Source organism: Hyposmocoma kahamanoa, unplaced genomic scaffold (genome assembly GCF_003589595.1).
Source record: "Hyposmocoma kahamanoa isolate Upper Pololo Valley unplaced genomic scaffold, ASM358959v1 66, whole genome shotgun sequence".
Lineage (NCBI taxonomy): Eukaryota > Metazoa > Arthropoda > Insecta > Lepidoptera > Cosmopterigidae > Hyposmocoma > Hyposmocoma kahamanoa.
In genome coordinates this window covers 24,927,091-24,948,352 of record NW_020653854.1, presented here as the reverse complement: position 1 = coordinate 24,948,352, position 21,262 = coordinate 24,927,091, and the positions used below count along the sequence as shown (strand labels likewise).

The window sequence follows — 21,262 nt, the reverse complement described above, 5'->3', positions numbered from 1 at the left end:
TATATTTATATACATAAAACGCGTATGTCGCACCTTATGACGCTCTTGCGCAAGTCTCGCGCACATAGTCGTGCTAGCACTACAGATGCTGCAACCACGACAACGTTATAGACTACCCAACTCCTCAACTACTTCAGCAAAGCTATCGTGAGACTGACTTGTGTCGGTTTCTTTTTTGAGTTTTTAATGTAGGTACTATAAACGAATTCACATACCTGGTAGCAAATGAGAGCCATTCGTCCATCGTGGGACCACGAGAAATGCGTGACAGGGGTGCTCCTGTCGTTGATGAGCTCGATGCTCCAGCGCCCCTCGTACTTGATCCACACGAAGATCACCCCTGAGCTGTCGCAGGAAGCAAGCTTTTGATATGGCTCGTTCCATTTCACTAAAATCACCTGCGAAAAGATGAAATAACACTTCTTTATCAATTGAAAATACTTATATTTACTTATTGTTATATACTATTTCTAATATTTCTCATTTAGTCGATATTATCTGATCACACACGTTGATTGACAAAAAACTCGATGTCGATTATCTGTTGCTTACAAATTTAATCGGTTTATTTTGACTCGCGTTACATAGAGCGTTTTTTTTTTGTATATATGTTACGCAATTACTCCGGCTCGTTGTGAACCGATTTTGATGATTCTTTTTTTGTTTGAAACAGAGTAGTATCCCAGTGTTGGTACCATTCATATTTGAAGAATATTCCACACCTCTAAGGGTGACAAACTGGGGATGAAATCGGTTTCGTGCACTTTCCGGTGACCGATGTCAATAAAACTTGACAAATAGATGTAATTGCAAGAACTTTTGGGGTCGGTTTTTTTTTATAAAGAAGTTGTAATTAAATTTAATATTAATCCAGACATTTTTTTAAAAGTGTGCTATTAATTATATAACTTAAGTCATCCCAGTGTTTAGAGAATAACGCCAAATAGTAGACGTGTTTATTACAATAGAACAGGCGGGAGTTGCCTTACTTACTCTTATTAAAATGCCCTTAAATGAGAACCGTGTCCAGCAGTGAGCTGTATAATGGGTTGACTATGTTATTCAGTACCACAATGAGTTTACAATGACAGTCGTCTCTACATTTAATGATAACTTGCATACAAAATATTACTCTTATTGTCACCGCTAGGGGCGCTTCCATCTTGCCCAAACGCCATCTGTCACTGTGAACTCATCGCAAAGGCACAAGTGACAAGTTAGAACAATTGTTCTTAATTGCTTTAAACAACATAGAACATTCTTTCTGCTACTAAAACAACAACTCCATCCAAGCCGACATTAACAATTAAATTGCCCCTCAGAGATATTTATTTTGTTAAGCAAATATTCTTGTTAAGGAACTATTTTGCTCGCTTTTTAATGAGAGCGACGGTGTCTTTTGTTGGGGAGGGTTTTTTATGTCTTAAATAAACAATAGCTCCCGAAGAGTATTCAGGTTTTTCTTTCTACCGAATCTAATTAAATAATCCAAAGCCACGTCGGCAAATTTGTCTTAACTGGCTTTGTAAATTAACTCTCTCCGCACGGACCTCTTCAATTATTAACTTTACAAGGCTACAAACTACCGCCGCGGCCAAATAATCACAGTGGAGTTTCAAAAACAATCCCTGATCTGCAAATAACCTTACACTATCTAAGTACGTAATTCAAGAGCAAATTAGAGCTTGGCAATGGTCTTTGAGTCGTTTTTATTGCAAGTGATATAGAGTTGAATTTAAATCTTAAATGTCACGATTTATATGCTCTTAAACCCTACAACGCAGTATTCTCAATAGCCTTGCATTATAGTATAGTAGCCCAATGTGTCCCAAACTCAATTCATGAAAATATGCCTAAGAGTAACGCAAACCACTATTGTAATAGGCTCCTAGATAAGAATTTTACATCGATATTTTTTTGATACATATATATAGATAGTGTTCTATCTTTAACAAAAATTCCTTCGATCCGGCAAGACTCCAACCAGCGACATTTTCGCCTAAGGCAGCCGCGTCATTGCTGTCCCGGCTGAATTTAGTGATGGGTCATGAAAAATTTCTTTTTAAAAAACCATATTTCCAGAAAAATTTTCCGTTTATTTTTCTTATATTTTTGTCCTGTGTTTTTCCACATTTGACAGTTGACACCTGTCAGAAACTACATACGGAACGAAAACGATGGAGTCATTATAATTTTTTTACCTATGATTTTTTTTTGCTATTGGCCAATCATTTTAAATCTCGTTTTGCTTTAACTTGTTTTTTTAGCTATACAATTTTATTTTACAATTCACGCATAATAAAACTTCAAAAGACACTTCTAAACGAAGAACTTATATGCCTTCGAATTATATTTTCCAATGTTTTTAATTTTCCCAGTTTTAAAAAAAAAATCCGGAAAAATTTTCCCTATTTAAAATTTTTGTAAAATTACCCAACAGTAACTGAGTTACGAAACGAGACAGCAGACTTTACGATTTTCTCTGTATGGTCGCTGGAGATCTTTATTTTTTGTTTTAACGGGTAGTAAGTTAAAATAGCGAATTAATTAGTTCGTTCTTATGATTTGATCAAGCGAAGACAAAGGTTCATTTGAGAAGCTCATTATAAGAACAGAGATTGGAAATGTTCAAAAGGAAAAGAATCTGATTACTGACAAATTTACTAATGAGCATTAATTGCTTGAAAATGTCAACGTATCTATCTATGTATATACTTCGCTGTAAATGGCAAAATAGAATAGACTGCCGAGCGAGATACTTAATTAGATAGGTACAATTATCAAAATTATGGAAATTATCTCAATTTTCAAGCGTCCGAAATAGACCATGAGCCACAACTATTATAGAGGACAATACGGACATTATTATTATTTATTTATTAAGTATTGGGGTATAGAGCCATGACCTTAAAAGGTAACAAATAAATACGAAAATCAAAACGTAATATATTTAAACTAAAAATTAATTCGTGTAAAAACTGTAACTACAAAATCTCGCCATTCTTAATATACCGTCACAACGAGTTGTGTATTATTGTTATTTATCTATTGAGCATTGGCTGCAGAGCTGTCAGCTTAAAAAGGTAACAAATCATTAAGAAACTCAAAACATAATATGCCTACTTAAATAAATATTTATTCGAGAAAATGTTTTTTTGTGGTATCTAATCACTGAGCCAAAATCGACTTGTGAACTTAGTAGAGTTAGTAAACTGCACTTTTTTTAATAATGTCATGCGACAGACGGGATGTACAAGTCGTACGCGTGATGGTAAGATACACACCTGTCCATAACAGTTGCAGTGCCACCTGTCACTCACCCTGAGTCATAAGTTGATAAGTCTCATGTGCCTGTAATTTCACCGGCACCCTTACCCTTCAAAACCGGAACACAGTCATGCTGACATTACTGCTTGGCGGCAGAAATGGGTAAGGTAGCAGTGGCAGGTGGCGCTCTACTGCTGCAAATACTGTACTTAAATTTTGTAAGGATAATAATATTAAATAATTAGCAATGTACTTTTGGATATCATCAGTCATAAAAAGTATAACAGCAGAAAAAGCAACATTACAATTGGCACGCAGTAACATCTGCAGAGAGGTCAAGGTCCAATGTAATTGGCTGTCTACTGCATTTTACTGCAAAACCGACTTGTCCAAATAAAAACGAAATTCAGCAATGCTAAGCTTGACAACAATTCATTAAGCATCTTTTGCTGTAGAGAACAAGCTTCTATTTTAATAGAAGTCATCAATTCTCTTTGTATCTAATAATGGGTTCAGAAACACACGTAATTATGAACTTGGGTTTTCAAAGTTCTAAAAACACATTTCTCAAGATTTCGTCCACTGTAAATTAGCATTCACTCGTAAGTACGGACAACGGCACATCAGACTACACATTTTTGTTGGAAAATCGCCTCTATTGCAACGGAACAAGATACGTCAATGTGTAGCTTGATGTGCTGGCGTGTGTACATTTTCAAGTGATGTACTTAATTATAACTTTTACACAAAATAAACGACCTCAAGTGTTTGCTTATATGATCTGTAATCGCTGTGTTTTATTTTCATTGGAATTGTCATTCATCTACGCGCCAAGTTTTATTGATCGTTTAACGGAAAGTGACTGAAACTGAATAAACTGGATTCATCCCCTAATTTGTTACCTTTAGAGGTGGAACATTTTCTTTAAATTTGAATGAGACCACTACCGAGGTATCCCCAATCTGACTTTACATCAAAAAGTAATCCTCGAAATGAGTTTACAAATATCGGAGTAATCGAATAACACGCACACAAACTAAATACAGACGAAAGACGAACCCTCCTCCTTATTTGAAGTCGGTTAAAATGTAACTTCAAGATGCTTTTTTTAACCGACTTCAAAAAAGGAAGAGGCGCTCAATTCGACTGTATGGTTTTTTGTATGTGTGTTACGCGATAACTTCGGCATTTGTGAATCGATTTTGAGTTTTCTGTTGGATTCAGTGTACCTTAGGAGTGGTCCCATTTAAATTTGAAGAAAATATTCCACCTCTAAGGGTGGCAAACTAGGGGATGAATGACTTTTGAGGTCGGTTTTTTTTATTTTACCCTTATTCCAACTATACCTTGTCCTTCTTAAGTACCAATTAATCGAGTAGCCAGGTTAGTTCAATAAATAAAGGTTTTTCTTTAAATGGACACTTATTATAATAATATTAGATAGTAATATTATGGTTTATTATTAGGTACAGTGGAAGATTTAACGTAAACTTCTGTCTGTGAATGAAATCTCTTTACGCTATGGTTACGTGCAAACCCAAACCTGGCTGAATAATAAACATAATCCAAAAGCATACTTTATGATTATATAATAAATTTTACATTTCATTCGCGATTGTAAAAATAACCAAATGAAAACGTATAAAAGTGAAATATAATTATAACCATTTTTGAAACAACAATCGTTAATTTTGACCGTGTTCATGTATTATAGAAATGTTGTTTTAAAAATTGGGAGTGAGAGAAATTTACTTTGTTTGTCTGTAATTAAAAAAAGTTTAGTGATAATTCTCGTATTTTTATTATGTCAGCCATATATTGAAAATTAATCCTCAGGCCGGATGTTAATTATGATTTTAAACATAATTGTTGAAATATTTACTCTGAAACGTGTTTTTGGACGTATCTACTTAAACTTTCCAAAATGTTTTTTTTATGGCTTTTGCCTTCGCATTTTGCCTATCAAAAAGTTCAAAAAATAGTAGGTCGGTCAAACGCAGAAAATTAACCAAAACGAAAAAATGTAACTCAACCATTGACTTACAAATAAATGGACGACGGGTCTAATACAAAAACCACGAAAAAAATGTCCCAAGTCAACCTATTTAAACGTAGTAGTATAGTAGACATGTAAAGGAATATGAAAGAGCTAAAACGTTGAATTTAAATTGTAATGTCATTACAATTTAAACGCAGTACTGTCTAATTTTGCTTGCTTCGCTGTCAGTCGAACAAACGAAGACTAAAGCGTGAATGACGCTCTGCATACGATTTTAACGCCCTTTAAGTTCGGACACTTTTTAGCGCGGACCCGACGTCCATATAATTGTAAGTCAATGAACTCAACTGATAAATAACGAAACTGATAACATAAAGTTGCGAACACATATGTCAAGGTCACTAGACTAACGTCTTTATCTGGCTTCTCATGTATTTAAATTTAAGTAAGTAAAATGTCATAACATATTTACCAAAATATTTATTTTTCTTTCTAACTTCACGAATTTCCGCTCTACAGAAATCACATTATTATTTACACAGCAAGGGAAATTTTACTTGAATATGAACTTTCAAATGACCATTATAATACACTATAACAAAATAAAAATATTTAAAAAATAAACCTTATTAGCGCATTACAATCTCAAAATTAAAATTGCGGTCTTGCTTTGTTTTCTTTTCTTTTCGGTACTGCTTTTTATCTTTCTTTCGTTTTATTGTAACTCTCCATATTTATGTCTTGTTGCATTTCTATACTTTTTTCATTTGTTTTTCCTTTAAGTAATGTGTTTATTTATCTTTAGTTGATTTTCTTTTCCTTTTGCTTCACTAGGTCCACTTAACTTTATTTACTTTACTTTTTTGAGTATCGCTTAGATACTTTATTTTCTTCTTATTTGATTTAACTTTACGTAAATGTTTTTTTCTCAAAACTTGACATTTAACGAGGTCATTTTTCAAGCGTTCATGATATTTTTTTGCCTTTCGGCATTCGTCATGGGTGCCATTTCTGCAAACAAAACTAGTTTTAGTTAAATACTTTTTTTATTAACTTTATGCATGTATCAGTTTGTTTGTTATTATAATGAATGTATATGCAACTTTGTATTTTCTCAGTTTCGTAACATAACGAAACTGTTAAGAATATCTGATAAATTCTTACGTCAATTTTTTTTTAAACCACAACCTTTATTTTTGAATTGAAATCTCAATGAATTTAGGAATATGTATGTATCAGTAGTCTTTGATAATAAATTAATATTCAGAAATACACTTTCTAAAGAAAACAGTCGTTAATCACCTGATAAAAAAATATACAAAATACTTGCCCAATCAAACGTCCAATTTCTTCGCCGTAACAAAATGGCAGTTGACGACAAATATTAAAACAGGGTTCAAAAAGTCCTACCAATTAAAAAAAATAGTGTAGAGTTCAGAAATGCAGCAATTATTTTTAAAAGCTGTGTAACTAACACTGCGTAACGAAAAAAATGATTTATTTAGAATTTATTAAGAAATTCCGTTTCCGAATATCGATTCGAGTATATACATTACACATATACGTTTATTTCCGTTCGGAATAACAAGACTCAGCTGTGAGACGCGAGGTATTGAGTCCACGTGTTCTCGCAGCGAAAATATATACGGAATTTATGACTGTGTGCTGCGTAAGACTTGCATTACAAAATATATGGAAGACTTGCATTTGGAACGGCATTTGTCGGTGCGGAATTCCAAATACCTACACAAGTCACCATATGGAACTTCGAATCGGAAAAAATCGAACAGAATAGTATGTATGTGTGTGATAAGTCCGTGATTTGTACGGTTTTGCTGCCTTCGAAATTCAGAAACGGAAATCCGAAACGGAATTTCAAAATGGGATACCGACAGTATGTGGCCGGCCTAAGGAAGTGGAGAATGGGACATATATTGTCAGGACTTCAAAATGTTACAAGTGGTACAATTTTTGTTACATTTTAATTATATACGTTCCGGTGTTAAATGAATAGCGGAAAACATGATTGATAAGTCTGTCAGCATTTTGTTCTCAAGCTTACGCCATTTAAGCATATTCTTGCTTGAAATTCGTTCGGGGAATCTATCAAACAGGCTATTAATCAACCGGCGGCAATTTAAGAATTTGATTAATTACCGATATTCTGGTGACCCCGCGCTAACGTTTCTGAGAAACAATTTAATTTAATTTTTTAATTTTGTTTAAATTTAATTTTATATAGCTAAATTTTTGGCCACGTGAGACTGGCTTATTTTTTGTTTTTATAACAAATTAGGAACATTTTCTGTATAACGGTAAACATTTGTGAGAAATATCTTAGGAAATTGGTATAATTTAGATCATTATTTAATAGGAAATTAAGTTTAACTTCTTTTTAATTTGTTTGTGTTCGAGGAAATGATCCACGGTATCGTTATGATAAATATTTAGCTTGAAAGTTTTTGTTTTTTGTATTTTTTTTTATTATTTCATTTTGGAGTAAAATTTCTTTAGCGCCAAAAAAGTGTTTCTATAAAAATATTAACCCGCCGTGATTAGTAAGATCTTATTTATTTTACCAGAACGCAGCACCGCTGTATGTACGAGATTGATGGCCAGGGTAGGTACTCAGGGTGAGCCGGCGTAATCACACTTATTTCCTGCGGTCGGTGTCACCACACAAAAAAGTTTTACGTAAATTTTAATTCGTTTGTGGCGAGAATGCTGACCGATTCTATCTATCGACTGGAGAAGAAGTTTTGGCGTTTTCGGCGATTCCGAGGTCGTTTACCAGACATCATATGGTGTCACGCGTCGCCGACAAGTGTAATTCGTGTAAACTAATATTTTATTGTAGAACTATAAATAAGCAAGGAAAGGGTGAAAGAAAAGGAGAAGATAGGAAAAGGCTGTAACAAAAAACAATACTATAACACTCCCTAACTTAAATTACATATTATATATGCTTATGGATGAATATAAAGTAGACACTTACCCCCAAAAGTGTTTATATTGCTGCCTTTTATGTAGTTAGGTTTACATGATTGAAAAATGCGCCTTTTCGGTTCTTAAATTTTGTAAGGGGTGACGGCGGAACGAAGCAAAGTAAGAATGACGAAGAAAAAGAATTAGAGAACGTATCTAAATTTCAAAAGTAAGTGAGGAACCAGAGAAAAAGGGTGATAAAAAGGTGGAACAACGATGAAACAATTTTTCGCTAATACTCTCAATTAAGCTTCAGGCATCGAGTATATAACCAAAAATAGAGACGAAATATCATTGACTTACAATTATATGGACGTCGGTTCCGCGCTAAAAAGTGTCCGAACTTATAGGGCGTTAAAATCGTATACAGAGCGTCATTCACGCTTTAGTCTTCGTTTGTTTGACTGACAGCGAAGCAAGCAAAATTAGACAGTACTGCGATGACATTACAATTTAAAAGCTTTTTCATATTCCTTTACATGTCACTACTTTAAATAGGTTGACTTGGGACATTTTTTTCGTGGTTTTTGTATTAGACTCGCTGTCCATTTATTTGTAAGTCAATGCGAAATATCATTTAATTTGTTTGAAAATTATTCTGCCTTCTTACTGTGACAACTGCGTTCCGATTGGCCAGCCCGAATGCGAAACAATTGACGGGTGTTGTCAATTGTTTCACTTCAAATCGACCAGTTAACTTGAGCTTTGCTATAATGGACGAAAATTGCAAAATTACTTAATTAATATTTAATTACCGATGAAATTTGATTCGGTTTGTTTTATAATTAGATGTTTTGCTGTTTTTCCCCACATCTCCGAATGAAACAGGATGCCATTGTTAGAGACATTATCTTTATTATAATAAATACAGAATATATTCGGAATATACGGAGACGTACACACAGATCAGTTGTTGGCGCTGTCTATATTTCAGTGCAGACGAGAGTTGATATTTATAAGTGATGTATCACTGATGGGTTACCAGGAATATATGGCCCTTATTTCGTTTCTATTTCTGGTTACATACTCGATGGCTTCAAGCAACGACTACTTAAACAGCAAGAACCTTTTAGAAAAAGCTATTATTATATTACATCCCTGTTGGTATTGTAAAGGGCACATCAAGCTTGACACTTTTGGAAGGCTTTTATCATAAGCGACATAGGGTTGAATATAAATCTTAAGTGCACAGCTAGACTTATACTCTTAACCTAGTACACAGTGGCGTAGCGTGGGGGATACATCGGGGGCCATGGCCCCGGGCGACACAGCAATGAATAATAAATTCCACTATTTAAGAAAACGATATCCTGAACAACATAAAGGTGGCGAAGGCAGGCTTACACAAAAACACAATCGAGCCGAGCCTACCTGAACAAACTACTTTTGTAATCGTGAAAATAAAGGCAACAAATTTAAGATTGGTTCCGGGCGGCAGAGATGAACGCTACGCCTTCACCACTGCTAGTCCATTATGATGACGCGTGGACATAAAGTTCAATGACTTCATAGTTACTTACAATTATTATACACAGTTTTTACTTTGGGGGTACGTAGTAAATATTTATATCATCATCATCGGCCCGGGTCTCCTCTCAGGCCAGGGTTTAGGCCAGAGTCCGCCACGCCGCGCTGGTCCTATGCAGGTCGCGGTCTTCACACGTTTTCCGAGTGTTGTGAACCTTCTTCGACCTGCAGCTTTCGTCACGATATTTTCCTTCGCTAAAGAGCTCATGATAAATTTCAAATTAAATTTAATATTTATGTCCATTCGAGCAAAATGTAGGGCATAGTAAAAACTTATCGTATTAATGGACGGAATTACCCCCTTCGAGTGTAACGCAATTAAGTCACCACGTTGTATATTAATGCAAGTCCAACTCTGTTATTTATTTAGACAGGTAATTTACTTAGTAGTATTGTGGGCACACTCTGTTACATTGTGAGTTGATCCTGTATACATATCGTACCTTCCATTGTAATGTCATCATCATCATCATCATTTCAGGCGTCCACTGCTGAACATAGGCCTCCCCAAAGAATGCCACAACCACTTGTCCTGTGCTGCTTGTAAGATATCCCGCCGTACGTCTGGATGTCCGATGGTGAAAGGGGCGGGCGGGATGAGCTGATGGAGCTCATGGGCACACTCAGCGTAATATATTCTGTAGAAAACCGACTGACGGGCAACTTTGCACCGGTGGGCTAAACTATGAAGTTTAGATTCGAGCTTATCATCGCCAATAATCCCCTGGCTCTGCGCTCAATCGAATCAAGAGCCTCAAGTTGATAATTCGCTGAGCGACCCCACAGATGACTGCAGTACTCCATGCAAGATCGGACTTCTATCTGGTTTTAAAGACGTTTCGCGTCAAAACTCCGTAATCCTCATAATTGTATCTAGTCTTAAATCGGGAGCCATTCCGATCACCCTCAAAGAAAATTTTACCCTCAAAAGATTCCTATTACAAAAGACTCCCCCTAAGACGACGTTCAAAAACTACCGTCGTAAGTCGGTCAAAAAAGTCTTCGGTGATCAGAGGTGCATTTTTTAGCTGAATTTCAAATTCATTTATTCATATCAGACAAAATAGTCCATAATAATACATAGAATTATATCACATTACTAATTATATTGCATATTGTTTTATTATACATTAATTTTTGAAATTACATAAATTAAATTTTAAACAATGTCCAAATAAATTAAATTAAATTCAAGTAATTATTACTGGCTACTTTTGCTTAAATATACCAAACTGCAGTGATTTACGTAAGTGCAATCAGACCTGCTAGTTATAATAATAATAATAATAATAATAATAATAATAATAATAATAATAATAATAATAATAATAATAACGCACACACTCAACATAGCCCCGCACTAGGGAAACCCTGTGTCGCGGGTGCCATGGACACACATAGACAACCACAAATTACACCCAAACTCACGAGAGAAATAAATGTAGGCCATACAAATATTTCTCCCGGCCCGGGAATCGAACCTGGGACCTCTGCGTGGCAGTCCGGCATGGTAACCATTCGGCCACAGAGGCAGTTAAGTTAAATAATATATGGTCAAGATGCTGTTGGCGATGGCCCGCACCCTGCGCACCAAGGAAGTGCATCGCTTGCGCATTGTTGCGTTGGAACAATCTACCCGCGCCTCTTTGAACATCCCTGAAGCGCTGCAGTACCTGGACAGCCAATGCAACACCCTGAGTCATTGAATTGTACAAGCAGAGCATCGTACTGCCTTTGCATGTAATCCGCCCACAAGGCGCTTGCATAAAAAGAAGTTCACACATTTTCCTTTCTTCCTATTTTATTCTATCTCTTTACGCCTCTTTACCTAAAAGAGCGTTTTATTTTTCACTCTTCTACACTCTGCCGTTTTCTTCGTTCCTCTGATACACTCATACTGAACATGACTCTGATTTTTACTCCAACTCGTTTACTATATCTGCTATCCGTCTATGGAATTCTCTCCCAGAACCTATTCGTCGATCCCCTTCTCTTGATTGCTTCAAACGTCGTCATAGGGATAATTTCCTTAACTACAGTTTTTTTTAATGTTCATTCCTTAATTTTATTTTCTTTTGCATAGAGTCATAATCTTCTTTGTGTATTTATCTTATTATTAATGCTATTTATTTTATTTTCCTACAAAAGTATTATAGGAAATAGTATAATGTATATAATTGATATTATTGTTTATATATTTACTATATTGATGAGCAGTGTATTTATTTATAACCAGTTTCATTACAAGATATTCTTTGGTTGCACCCCCCATTTCAACTGTTAAATTTCTATCCTAAGGTTGCCTGGAAGAAATTGCTACTTAGCAATAAGGCCGCCCGTTGTGCATTGTCTTACTCTGTGATATTCACATTACTGTTCTGTTTTGTCATTGTAATTTTTAATGTGCAATAAAGAATATTTCATTCGTCCCGCGCGGCGCAAGCGAAGCTCCCCAACAACATTTTGTCTTTCTCTTTTCTGGGCATGTTGCACAGAATTTAATACAAATGCATTATGTAGGCCAATTATACCCGAAAGACAGTGCTCTTCGCGTCCAATATAATAACGCGTTTCGGGTTGGTTGACTGTTGGGGCTGCCGCGCTTCTGTAGTGCATCAGGAATGTTTGATAAAGAACGCGTGGATTGTTTTTACGCTACAATACGTATAAGTCCATCCATGGCATCCACGCATCCATGGTATACAGGAGGCAGCTCCAACAGTATACTACATATGATCGCCCACAGAATGGACTGCGATTATATTGGTCATTGTAGTGCCATTTCAAGTGGGATGTAAATAAGCTTAAGTTTTCTTAATTTTTAAATACTAACATTAGTTTATAAGACTGATTGATTTAACCGACTTCAAAAAAGGAGGAGGTCCTCAATCCGATTGTATTTCTTTTGTATGTGTGCTACGCGATAACTTGGTGAACCGATTTTGATTATTCTATCTTTGTTTAAAAGAGGGTACTTCAATAGTGGTCCCATTTAAATTTGAAGAAAATATTCCACCTCTAAGGGTGACAAACTAGAGGATGAATGACTTTTGAGGTCGGTTTTTTTGTAAGTACTAACAGAAATTGAGCCCTTGTTGTTGTGTTGCTGAAGGTCGTGTCCCCGAATGGTTTACGAGAGTTTATGGACGATTTTCTTCCATCTGGTGGCCTCTTTCAGGACAGTTGTTATAGGGAGACCAGTGAAGGCAGTCACTTGGTCACTCCATCGGCTAGGTGATCGAACGCGAAGTCTCTTTCCCTCCACCTTACTCACCACAACCAGTTTGTCAACTACTGTACTGTAGGATTCTCTGGTAGCATATTGTGGAAAGTCCGTCTCCGATATGAACTGCTCAATTATGGATTGATTTGTCCTTCTAGCGGTCCACGGTTTACGGAGCATCCTTCTCCAACACCACATCTCGAAAGCGTCTATTTGTTTCCATTGTGATACCCGGATCGTCCACGACTCTGAGCCATATAGAAAAATCGAGAAAACGGATGTCTGGACTAGTCACGATTCGGTCACGTTGGAGGCTTTTTTCCTACGCCATTGCAGTTCCATAAATAAATAAATGATTATTATTATTATTATTTAAAATTGCACCCGAATTTGCGATTACTAGGGAAAATATATCTGTAAGTATTCTATTTTGATCGCGTGCCTACTATAGGTCGCCAGGATATTGATTGCACCCGGGCCACCCGGGCGCTACATGGGCTAGCGCCGGCGCTGACTTTACATATCCGGATCCAAGAATCCGGTGTCGTTTATAGATTTATAGCCATTCGACTTTTAAATTACGATACAGGAAAATTTAAATATCAAAAGAACTTCAATTTCGTTATTGATAACGTAACGAACGGTGATGATAGGCACTTCTATTTATAGACTTAACTGAAAATCCATAAAAAACCTTGATTTTTTTGCTGTAAACGTAGTTTCAAAACGGATTAGGGATCTTCGGCTTATAACCGAATCACCAGTGTACCCGCTTCAATGTCTCTTGTCTAACGTAACATCAGTATCACAATACGTGACGTCACATTACATAGGCGTAGTCTGTGTACGCCTTAACACATTCGCGCGAGTTACGTCCTATGCCACCCTAAACATTTGTAAGTGATGTAGGTATTGTTTTTCTAATGAGGCTGACATGTTCAGTAACGATCAAAGTCCCTAAATAAATAAAGCGTAAAAAATGAACGATGTACTACTACGTCGTTAAATTTCGAAGAACGTAAGAGAACGTTATTTGTCCATAAAAAATCTTAATACTGACTTATTTATTAACGTCAGTATCATTATTTGTTACATTAATTTTAATAGCCTGTAGAAGAAAGGTTTACAAACGTTTGCATTAATGTATGAGAACAGTATCTGCCACCAGCGCATCAACCGGCGAAAGCACGATACTCTCGCGAATGGGTTAAGAAATTTTTTTTTCAACTCACTAGCTCGGAAAGGCATTCTTTCTCATTAGAAATCTGCGCAAAACATTGACTTACAATTATATGGACGTCGGGTCCGCGCTAAAAAGTGTCCGAACTTATAGGGCGTTAAAATCGTATACAGAGCGTCATTCACGCTCTAGTCTCCGTTTGTTCGACTGACAACGAAGCAAGCAAAATTAGACAGTACTGCGATGACTTTACAATTTAAATTCAACGTTTTAGCTTTTTCATATTCCTTGACATGTCACTACGTTTAAATAGGTTGACTTGGGACATTTTTTTTCGTAGTTTTTGTATTAGACCCGTCGTCCTTTTATTTGTAAGTCAATGGCGCAAAAAGTGTTTTTTGCACGCTAGAGTGGAAAAGGTTTTTGAAATTCGAACTTGACGATGGACTGTGGTGCACCGAACTTTTTCTTTCGATGAAAAAAAAGATAATGGCACGTTCAACCACGCGATTTGTCGTACATTACTTATTTATGTAACATAAATCCGTTGGTATATTTTATTCTTATTACTGTTGACATTAAATTGATAATGTTAACTACTTGTGTTTATTAAATAATTTTAATTCGTCGAGAACTAAAATAATTTCAATAATCACTTAATCACACAAAATAAAAGTACAAGCAAGAATAAAATAATAAGCAAGAATAAAGAAATCCTAATAACACCTTCTCAATGGTAATTCCCATCACCATCCTAGCCAGTTAGCTACCGTGGGCAAATCTTTGTTTCAGAGAGCACATGGTGTCTGCGACAGTAATCATCTGGCAGGGGCACTTCAACATATAAAGCAAGTCCTACATGCGAATAAGTTGAAGATTCCACGCCAATGCCGCAGGCCCCGCGTGAAACCACCAACAGTCGAGCGAAGACCTGCCATCTTACCTTACGTGAGAGGTGTTACAGACAAGATCGGAAGAGTCCTCAGGCGCGCATCTATCAAGACCTATTTCAAGCCCCTGAGGAAGATTTCTCAGTTCCTGAGACCCGTGAAATGTAACATCCCCTTACAGGATGCAGGAGTTTACAAGCTTGACTGTGAGTGCGGTCTCTCTTATATTGGACAAACAAAGCGAGTATTTGTATCCGCGTCAAAGAACATATAACTGATGTCAAATACCGTCGCGTAAACAAGTCTGCAGTCTGCGAGCATGTCATGGATAAACCTACACATTCAATGAAGTTTGACAAACCCCAGGTCCTTGCAAAAGAAGTCCGTTGTCTAACCAGGATGCTGCGAGAAGCCATTGAAATTAAAAAACATCCTAATTTCAACAGGGAAGATGGTTTCTCCGTACCACCAGTTTGGGATCCAGTATTTCCTCTAATGAAAAATCCCAAACAGACATAAGACTGCAGTACTAATTAATATGTTTTAGTTTATTCTAATTTCTATTAATAATTAATAATAAATTGAACTTAATAAAAATTCATTCAATAAAATAATTTGTAAAACTTAATATAGCGTAAATTGGAATGTTTTCTTTGTAAAATTAAAAATAAGGAATTTAATTAATAACTATTGTAACTATAGTGAAAAAATAGGGTTTGCATCAATATTAGACATAACTGGTTGAAGACTGTACCACCTCAGTCAACCGTGACCATGGGACCTGTAAAGGGCCCGAAAAGTCGGTAAGTTTGAAAAAACAAATATACGCGATTTAAATCCGGAAAAATAGTTTCATTTCCTAAAGGTTTTATAGTTCAACTGTTTTTCGTTCATCTACTATTTTCCTCGCTATAGTGAGGTGAAAAGTTGTGTGTTTTGCTCGGCAGCAAAGTAGTTTTGTGTCTCGTGGCTTGAAACCCTCGCTACGCTCAGGAATCTCTCGCTTCGCTCGTGGTTCAATCTTAGCTTGCTTCGCTTGCTCAGGTTTCAATACAAGCACTAGCGGCAAACAACAATGTTTGCTGCTAGTGCTTGTATTGGACCTTTGCGTGGCAGTCCGACATGGACTGTATACGACCGCCACGCAGAGGTCGCAGTTGCGATTCCCGAGTCGGGAGAAATATTTATATGGCGTCATTGACTTACAATTATATGGACGTCGGGTCCGCGCTAAAAAGTGTCCGCACTTGTAAGGCGCTAAAATCGTATACAGAGCGCGACACTCCGCTTTAGTCTTCATTTGTTCTACTGACAGCGATGACATTACAATTTAAATTTCGAATAGGTTGACTTGGGACATTTTTTTCGTGGTTTTTGTATTAGACCCGTCGTCCATTTATTTGTAAGTCAATGTATGGCGTACATTTATTTGAGTGAGTCTGGGTGTAATTTATGGTCTTCTATGTGTGTGTCCATGGCACCCGCAACACAAGGTTTCCCTAGTGCGGGGCTATATTGAGTGTGTGCGTTATTATTATCGTCATTACTTTACATTAACTGTGGACGGTACCACCTATTAAGCTTATCAAGCCTCAGGAGGCACCGCTCTTCCGTACCTATAAACGTTTTGACACTTTATGCCAGAAACGCAAAATGCCAAACGAACAGATATGCACATTTTACATTTTAACTTACAATTTTCGTGTTTAATTTCAATGTTGAGTACTTGCCTAGTTTGAAAACCAGGTAATTGGCCTTGATGTCTGCCAATGCATTATTATTTTGGATATCTATTTTAGACTCTCGCCTCTCCCATGGTTTAAAAGATAAAATTTTGAATTTTTAAATGAGAGAGGCGGTATTCTCCGGCAATGTCACAGTCGATCGAGCTCAGATTATGGGGTAATAGGGTTCACATTAGTCGCCCGGCCAGTGCTTTAGTGTTTAGTCGAGCAAACTAGCCGAGTACTCGAGTATCAAGTAGTTTTATCAACAGGTTGGTTCGGATAGCGTGATTATTATGCGTTGATGAATTACTAGTTCTTTTTATTTTTTAAGTTTTTTAACGATTTTTTTTCCGTAAATCAATGATCTGCAACAAGCGCATAGAAAAATTCGTAATGTCCGCTGGTTTGTTCCGTGGCTTAGTTGGAATAGCGTCTAGCACGGTTTGCTAGAAGACGTTGGTTCGAAGCCGAATCAAAAGGATTTTTTCTTAGTTTTCTACCTTTGTATTAATAATTATAACAAACTAGTGGAGTTCTAATAGCAGTAGAGCTCCTTGTAAAAGAATTCGTCCAAGGAAATTCTGCCGCCTTACCTTTTTTGCCGCCAAGCAGTAATGTCAGCTGTGTTCCAGTTTTGAAGGGTAAAATTACAGGCACATGGGACTTGTCAAATTATGTCTTAGGGTGACGGGCTCAGTGGCAGTGCCCCTCAAATCTTGGCGATTAAAAGCTCTGAGTGGCACTGCAACTGTTATGGACAGGCGTGTAGCTTACCATCAGGCGCACGACTTGTTCGTCCCGTCACTTATAATACTATAAAAAAAGGATTTTTGTAAAAATAGTTGAATATCATGGTACTTTATATATCACTTTTGTGTATCTATCTCTATTTACGCCTATGTCATATGTGTTACTCCAAGTTATGGCTGTACCTTAGTGTCGTGACTGTCGCGAATCGTGCTTACTTGTGCTTATTTATATTTATGTTTACGAGCGAACGTTAAAGCCGGTAATCTTCCGAAGGATCTGCTCAATATACTTCCACTCAAGGTTGGTTAAACTTAAAGATATATATGAACTTATGTAGTTTATTTTCGAATCAAACAAGTACAAACATAACAAGAATATTAGATATAGAGTTCTTAGATTTTCGTGAATGTTGCACATGGGAAATGAAACTATTATTCTCGGATTTAAATCGCGTATACTTGTTTTTTCAAACAAACAAATTCGAGCCACCCCACACGACGCATTCCTTTCCTGAACTTCAAGCCCACCCTGGGAAACAATCGGCGAATATCTTACGCCGACTGGCAAACCCTTTAACCACGATGGCAAGTATTCTAGTGTATGCCATCAATACGATAAGAAAATAAAGAAACCAACGTTTTTAGCCCCTTACAGATCCCTTCCCATGATCTCAGTCAGATGTGACCATGGGACCTGTCGAAAAAATAGTTTCTTTTCCAATGTTCCTATATTCTACTGTTAATTACAAGTTCTAAAAGATTGTTATAATTATTACAAATATATAACATATAATATTAATTGATATAGAAATCGATAACAAAGACAAATTCCTTCGATCTACCAACTAAGCTATCAAGTCAGCAGACTAAACGGATTTTTCTATGAGTTTGTTACAGATCTTTATTTTTTTGTTTTAACAACTTTTTTGCCGTTTTTCGTAAGGTCAGCTGACTCGATCCGTAGTTCAGTTGGTAGAGCGGTCGCCCCGATATGGCACTGACAAGTCCCATGTGCCTGTAATTTTGGTGGAATTACAGACACTTGGGACTTGTCAACTTATATCTCAGGGTGACTGAAGGGTGATTTGAAGCTCTGAGTGGCACTGCAACGAACGCGCACGACTTGTTCGTCCCATCACTTGATATTACAAAAAAAAAACTGACGCAGGTTCGAGTTCTGTCAGATCAAAGGTTTTTTCTTTGTGTTAATAATTAATGACAAACTAAGTAGTGGAGTAATTTCATAAAACAGCACGTTATTGCAGAGGCCGGGAAGTAATGAATTGCTGGACGAGCATGAGTTACAAGGACGAGCGCCAGGGAGGTCTTTTATTACGAATCAAGCAAACCCTGTTCCCGCCGAGGCATGAGTTTTTCTCAAACAATGCGAGAAAATAATGAAATACTAATAAAGTAAAAAAAAATAATTACCTTAAAAATGTAAACAATACAATAGCTAAAAGAAAATCTCTCTGATAAACTTCTGAAGGTGTGTTAGAATGTATATCTTATTACTTCTTACTTGTATTATTATTACTCATTTTCGCGACCAAAATACAAAAAAGACGAAAAAGCAAAAGAATACCAAAACAATTTAGTTTAAGTGTTACCAACATTTTCTTTTTTATTAAGTAAGTAATTAAAAATACCTATCTGTACCAGATAGGTATGCTGGGCATTTGGCTGTATGAGTTTTTCTTTTGCCTGTTTGCATAGTTCATTATAAGCAGGTACATTTAAAAGTTTACGAGACGTGGACAGTAATGGATTTTCATGCTTATTTTGCAGGCTTTGGCCGGGAAGAAGTCACATGGTCCATAAATGACAAACTTTCCGTGTTCGTTTTTTGGAAGTAATGCAAACATTTCCGAGCATGTTTGAGAAAAGTAAATTAATATCATTGTTATAAAACGTCATAACATTCATTACAATACCTTGTCATAAACAATGCATTTGCATTTTGGAAACTTTCGACATATTGACACCGACGACGCGCGTATACGCGGCGTAGACGCGCTGTAAACGCGCGTATGTTAATAAAAGATAGTTTTAATTTTAGTTTCGTTATATGCAGTCAATTTGTGAAATGAAGTAACTACAGGAAATTCTAGATAAGCTTCTTGCTTGCAACGCGATGTTTGCGCGCGTTTGAATCGATCTCCTATAGAGCGTCTGCGGCGCGTATACAAACAGATTACGCGTGTTTACAGCGTGTATAAAATACGCCGTATGCAAATGCTCTTAAAGTTATTTTTTCTATTACGCCGATTTTGTCTAACAATAAAACTGAACGGTCATTTTCGTTGTGTTCACTGCCTAATTTCCGTAGCAATTTTTATTATTTAAATATTCAAGTATATTAAAGTACAAAAATATTTCACGATACAAAATCTAATACTCAAATATTAAAAATTGCCATCGAAATTAGGTAGTGAACACTAGTCCGAGAATGACCGTGAAATTAAATGACATATAAAAAAACCGTTGTAGATCTCGTTTCATTAATTCCAGATATGTTAAGCAATTTCCCTAAAAATGAAGATTATGATAAGAACGGTATGCTGGTGTAAAATCTCGCACTATTACGACGGATTATTGAAATAAAAAAATAAAAACGAAAACAAATAAAACAAATAATATCGAGTTCTTAGATTTTCGCGATTGTTACACATAGGAAATGAAACTATTTTACCGAATTCAAATCGCGTATATTTGTTTTTTCAAACAAACCAACGTTTCGGATTTCAGTCAACCGTGACCATGGGACCCGTAAAGGGCCCGAAACGTTGGTTTGTTTGAAAAAACAAATATATGCGATTTAAATCCGGAAAAATAGTTTTATTTCCTAAAACCAATAACTTTATAACGAATGAACCTAAGTCGTTGCTGATTACTTTCAAATGTGTGTTATTTATGATTTCATCGAATAGCAACAACTAATAATTTTCAAATATTGTAAATTATGATATTTTTTTTATGTTTATCCGGACGAAATATACGTCGTTTTCAATTTTTTTTTGGTATCTGAAACAAATTACTAATAATACTTCTCACTGGAGTTTTTACTCTTCCATTAAATTCAAAAAATTGGGGTTTATAAAACACTGTGCGCGGCAGTCATTGACTTACAAATAAATGGACGACGGGTCTAATACACAAATCACGAAAAAAATGTCCCAAGTCAACCTATTTAAACGTAGTGACATGTAAAGGAATATGAAAAAGCTAAAACAATTGTAATGTCATCGCAGTACTGTCTAATTTTGCTTGCTTCGCTGTCAGTCGAACAAACGAAGACTAAAGCGTGAATGACGCTCTGTATACGATTTTAACGCCCTATAAGTTCGGACACTTTTTAGCGCGGACCCGACGTAATTGTAAGTCAATGGCGGCAGTACAAGAACCTACTAATAGATCAAAATTTTCCTGAAAATTCATTACGAACCGAGTACGCAACATTTTTTATAACCAGGTAGATATGTACAAAGAATGATGAATGATTCTCACCAGACTTTGAATGCTTGGCATACACACACAGGCATAGACTTCGACTCCGAGAGTTCTTGACTCCGAGTGTAATATTCCGACTTGGCAGGCGCCCAACTCGACGCGGCTTTATATCCAAGAAACTAAGTTAACCTAAGTTAGTGATATAATTGTTGTTAGTGTACTTAAGTTACGACGTTTGCTTGACAAATCACAAGTGTACTTAAGT

General features: G+C 36.3%; 1 protein-coding gene across 1 annotated transcript in view; it reads right to left on the bottom strand.

Annotated features, from left to right (window-relative positions):
• Positions 1 to 21,262, bottom strand: part of LOC113232080 (tubby-related protein 4) — a gene marked incomplete at its 5' end in the record, with an annotated part of 72,851 nt that overhangs the window by 48,943 nt on the left and 2,646 nt on the right. Inside the window, one exon of the mRNA XM_026466707.1 lies at positions 216 to 398. Within this exon, the coding sequence (XP_026322492.1) occupies positions 216 to 398 (183 nt within the window). The remainder of the gene's footprint in view (positions 1 to 215; positions 399 to 21,262) is intronic.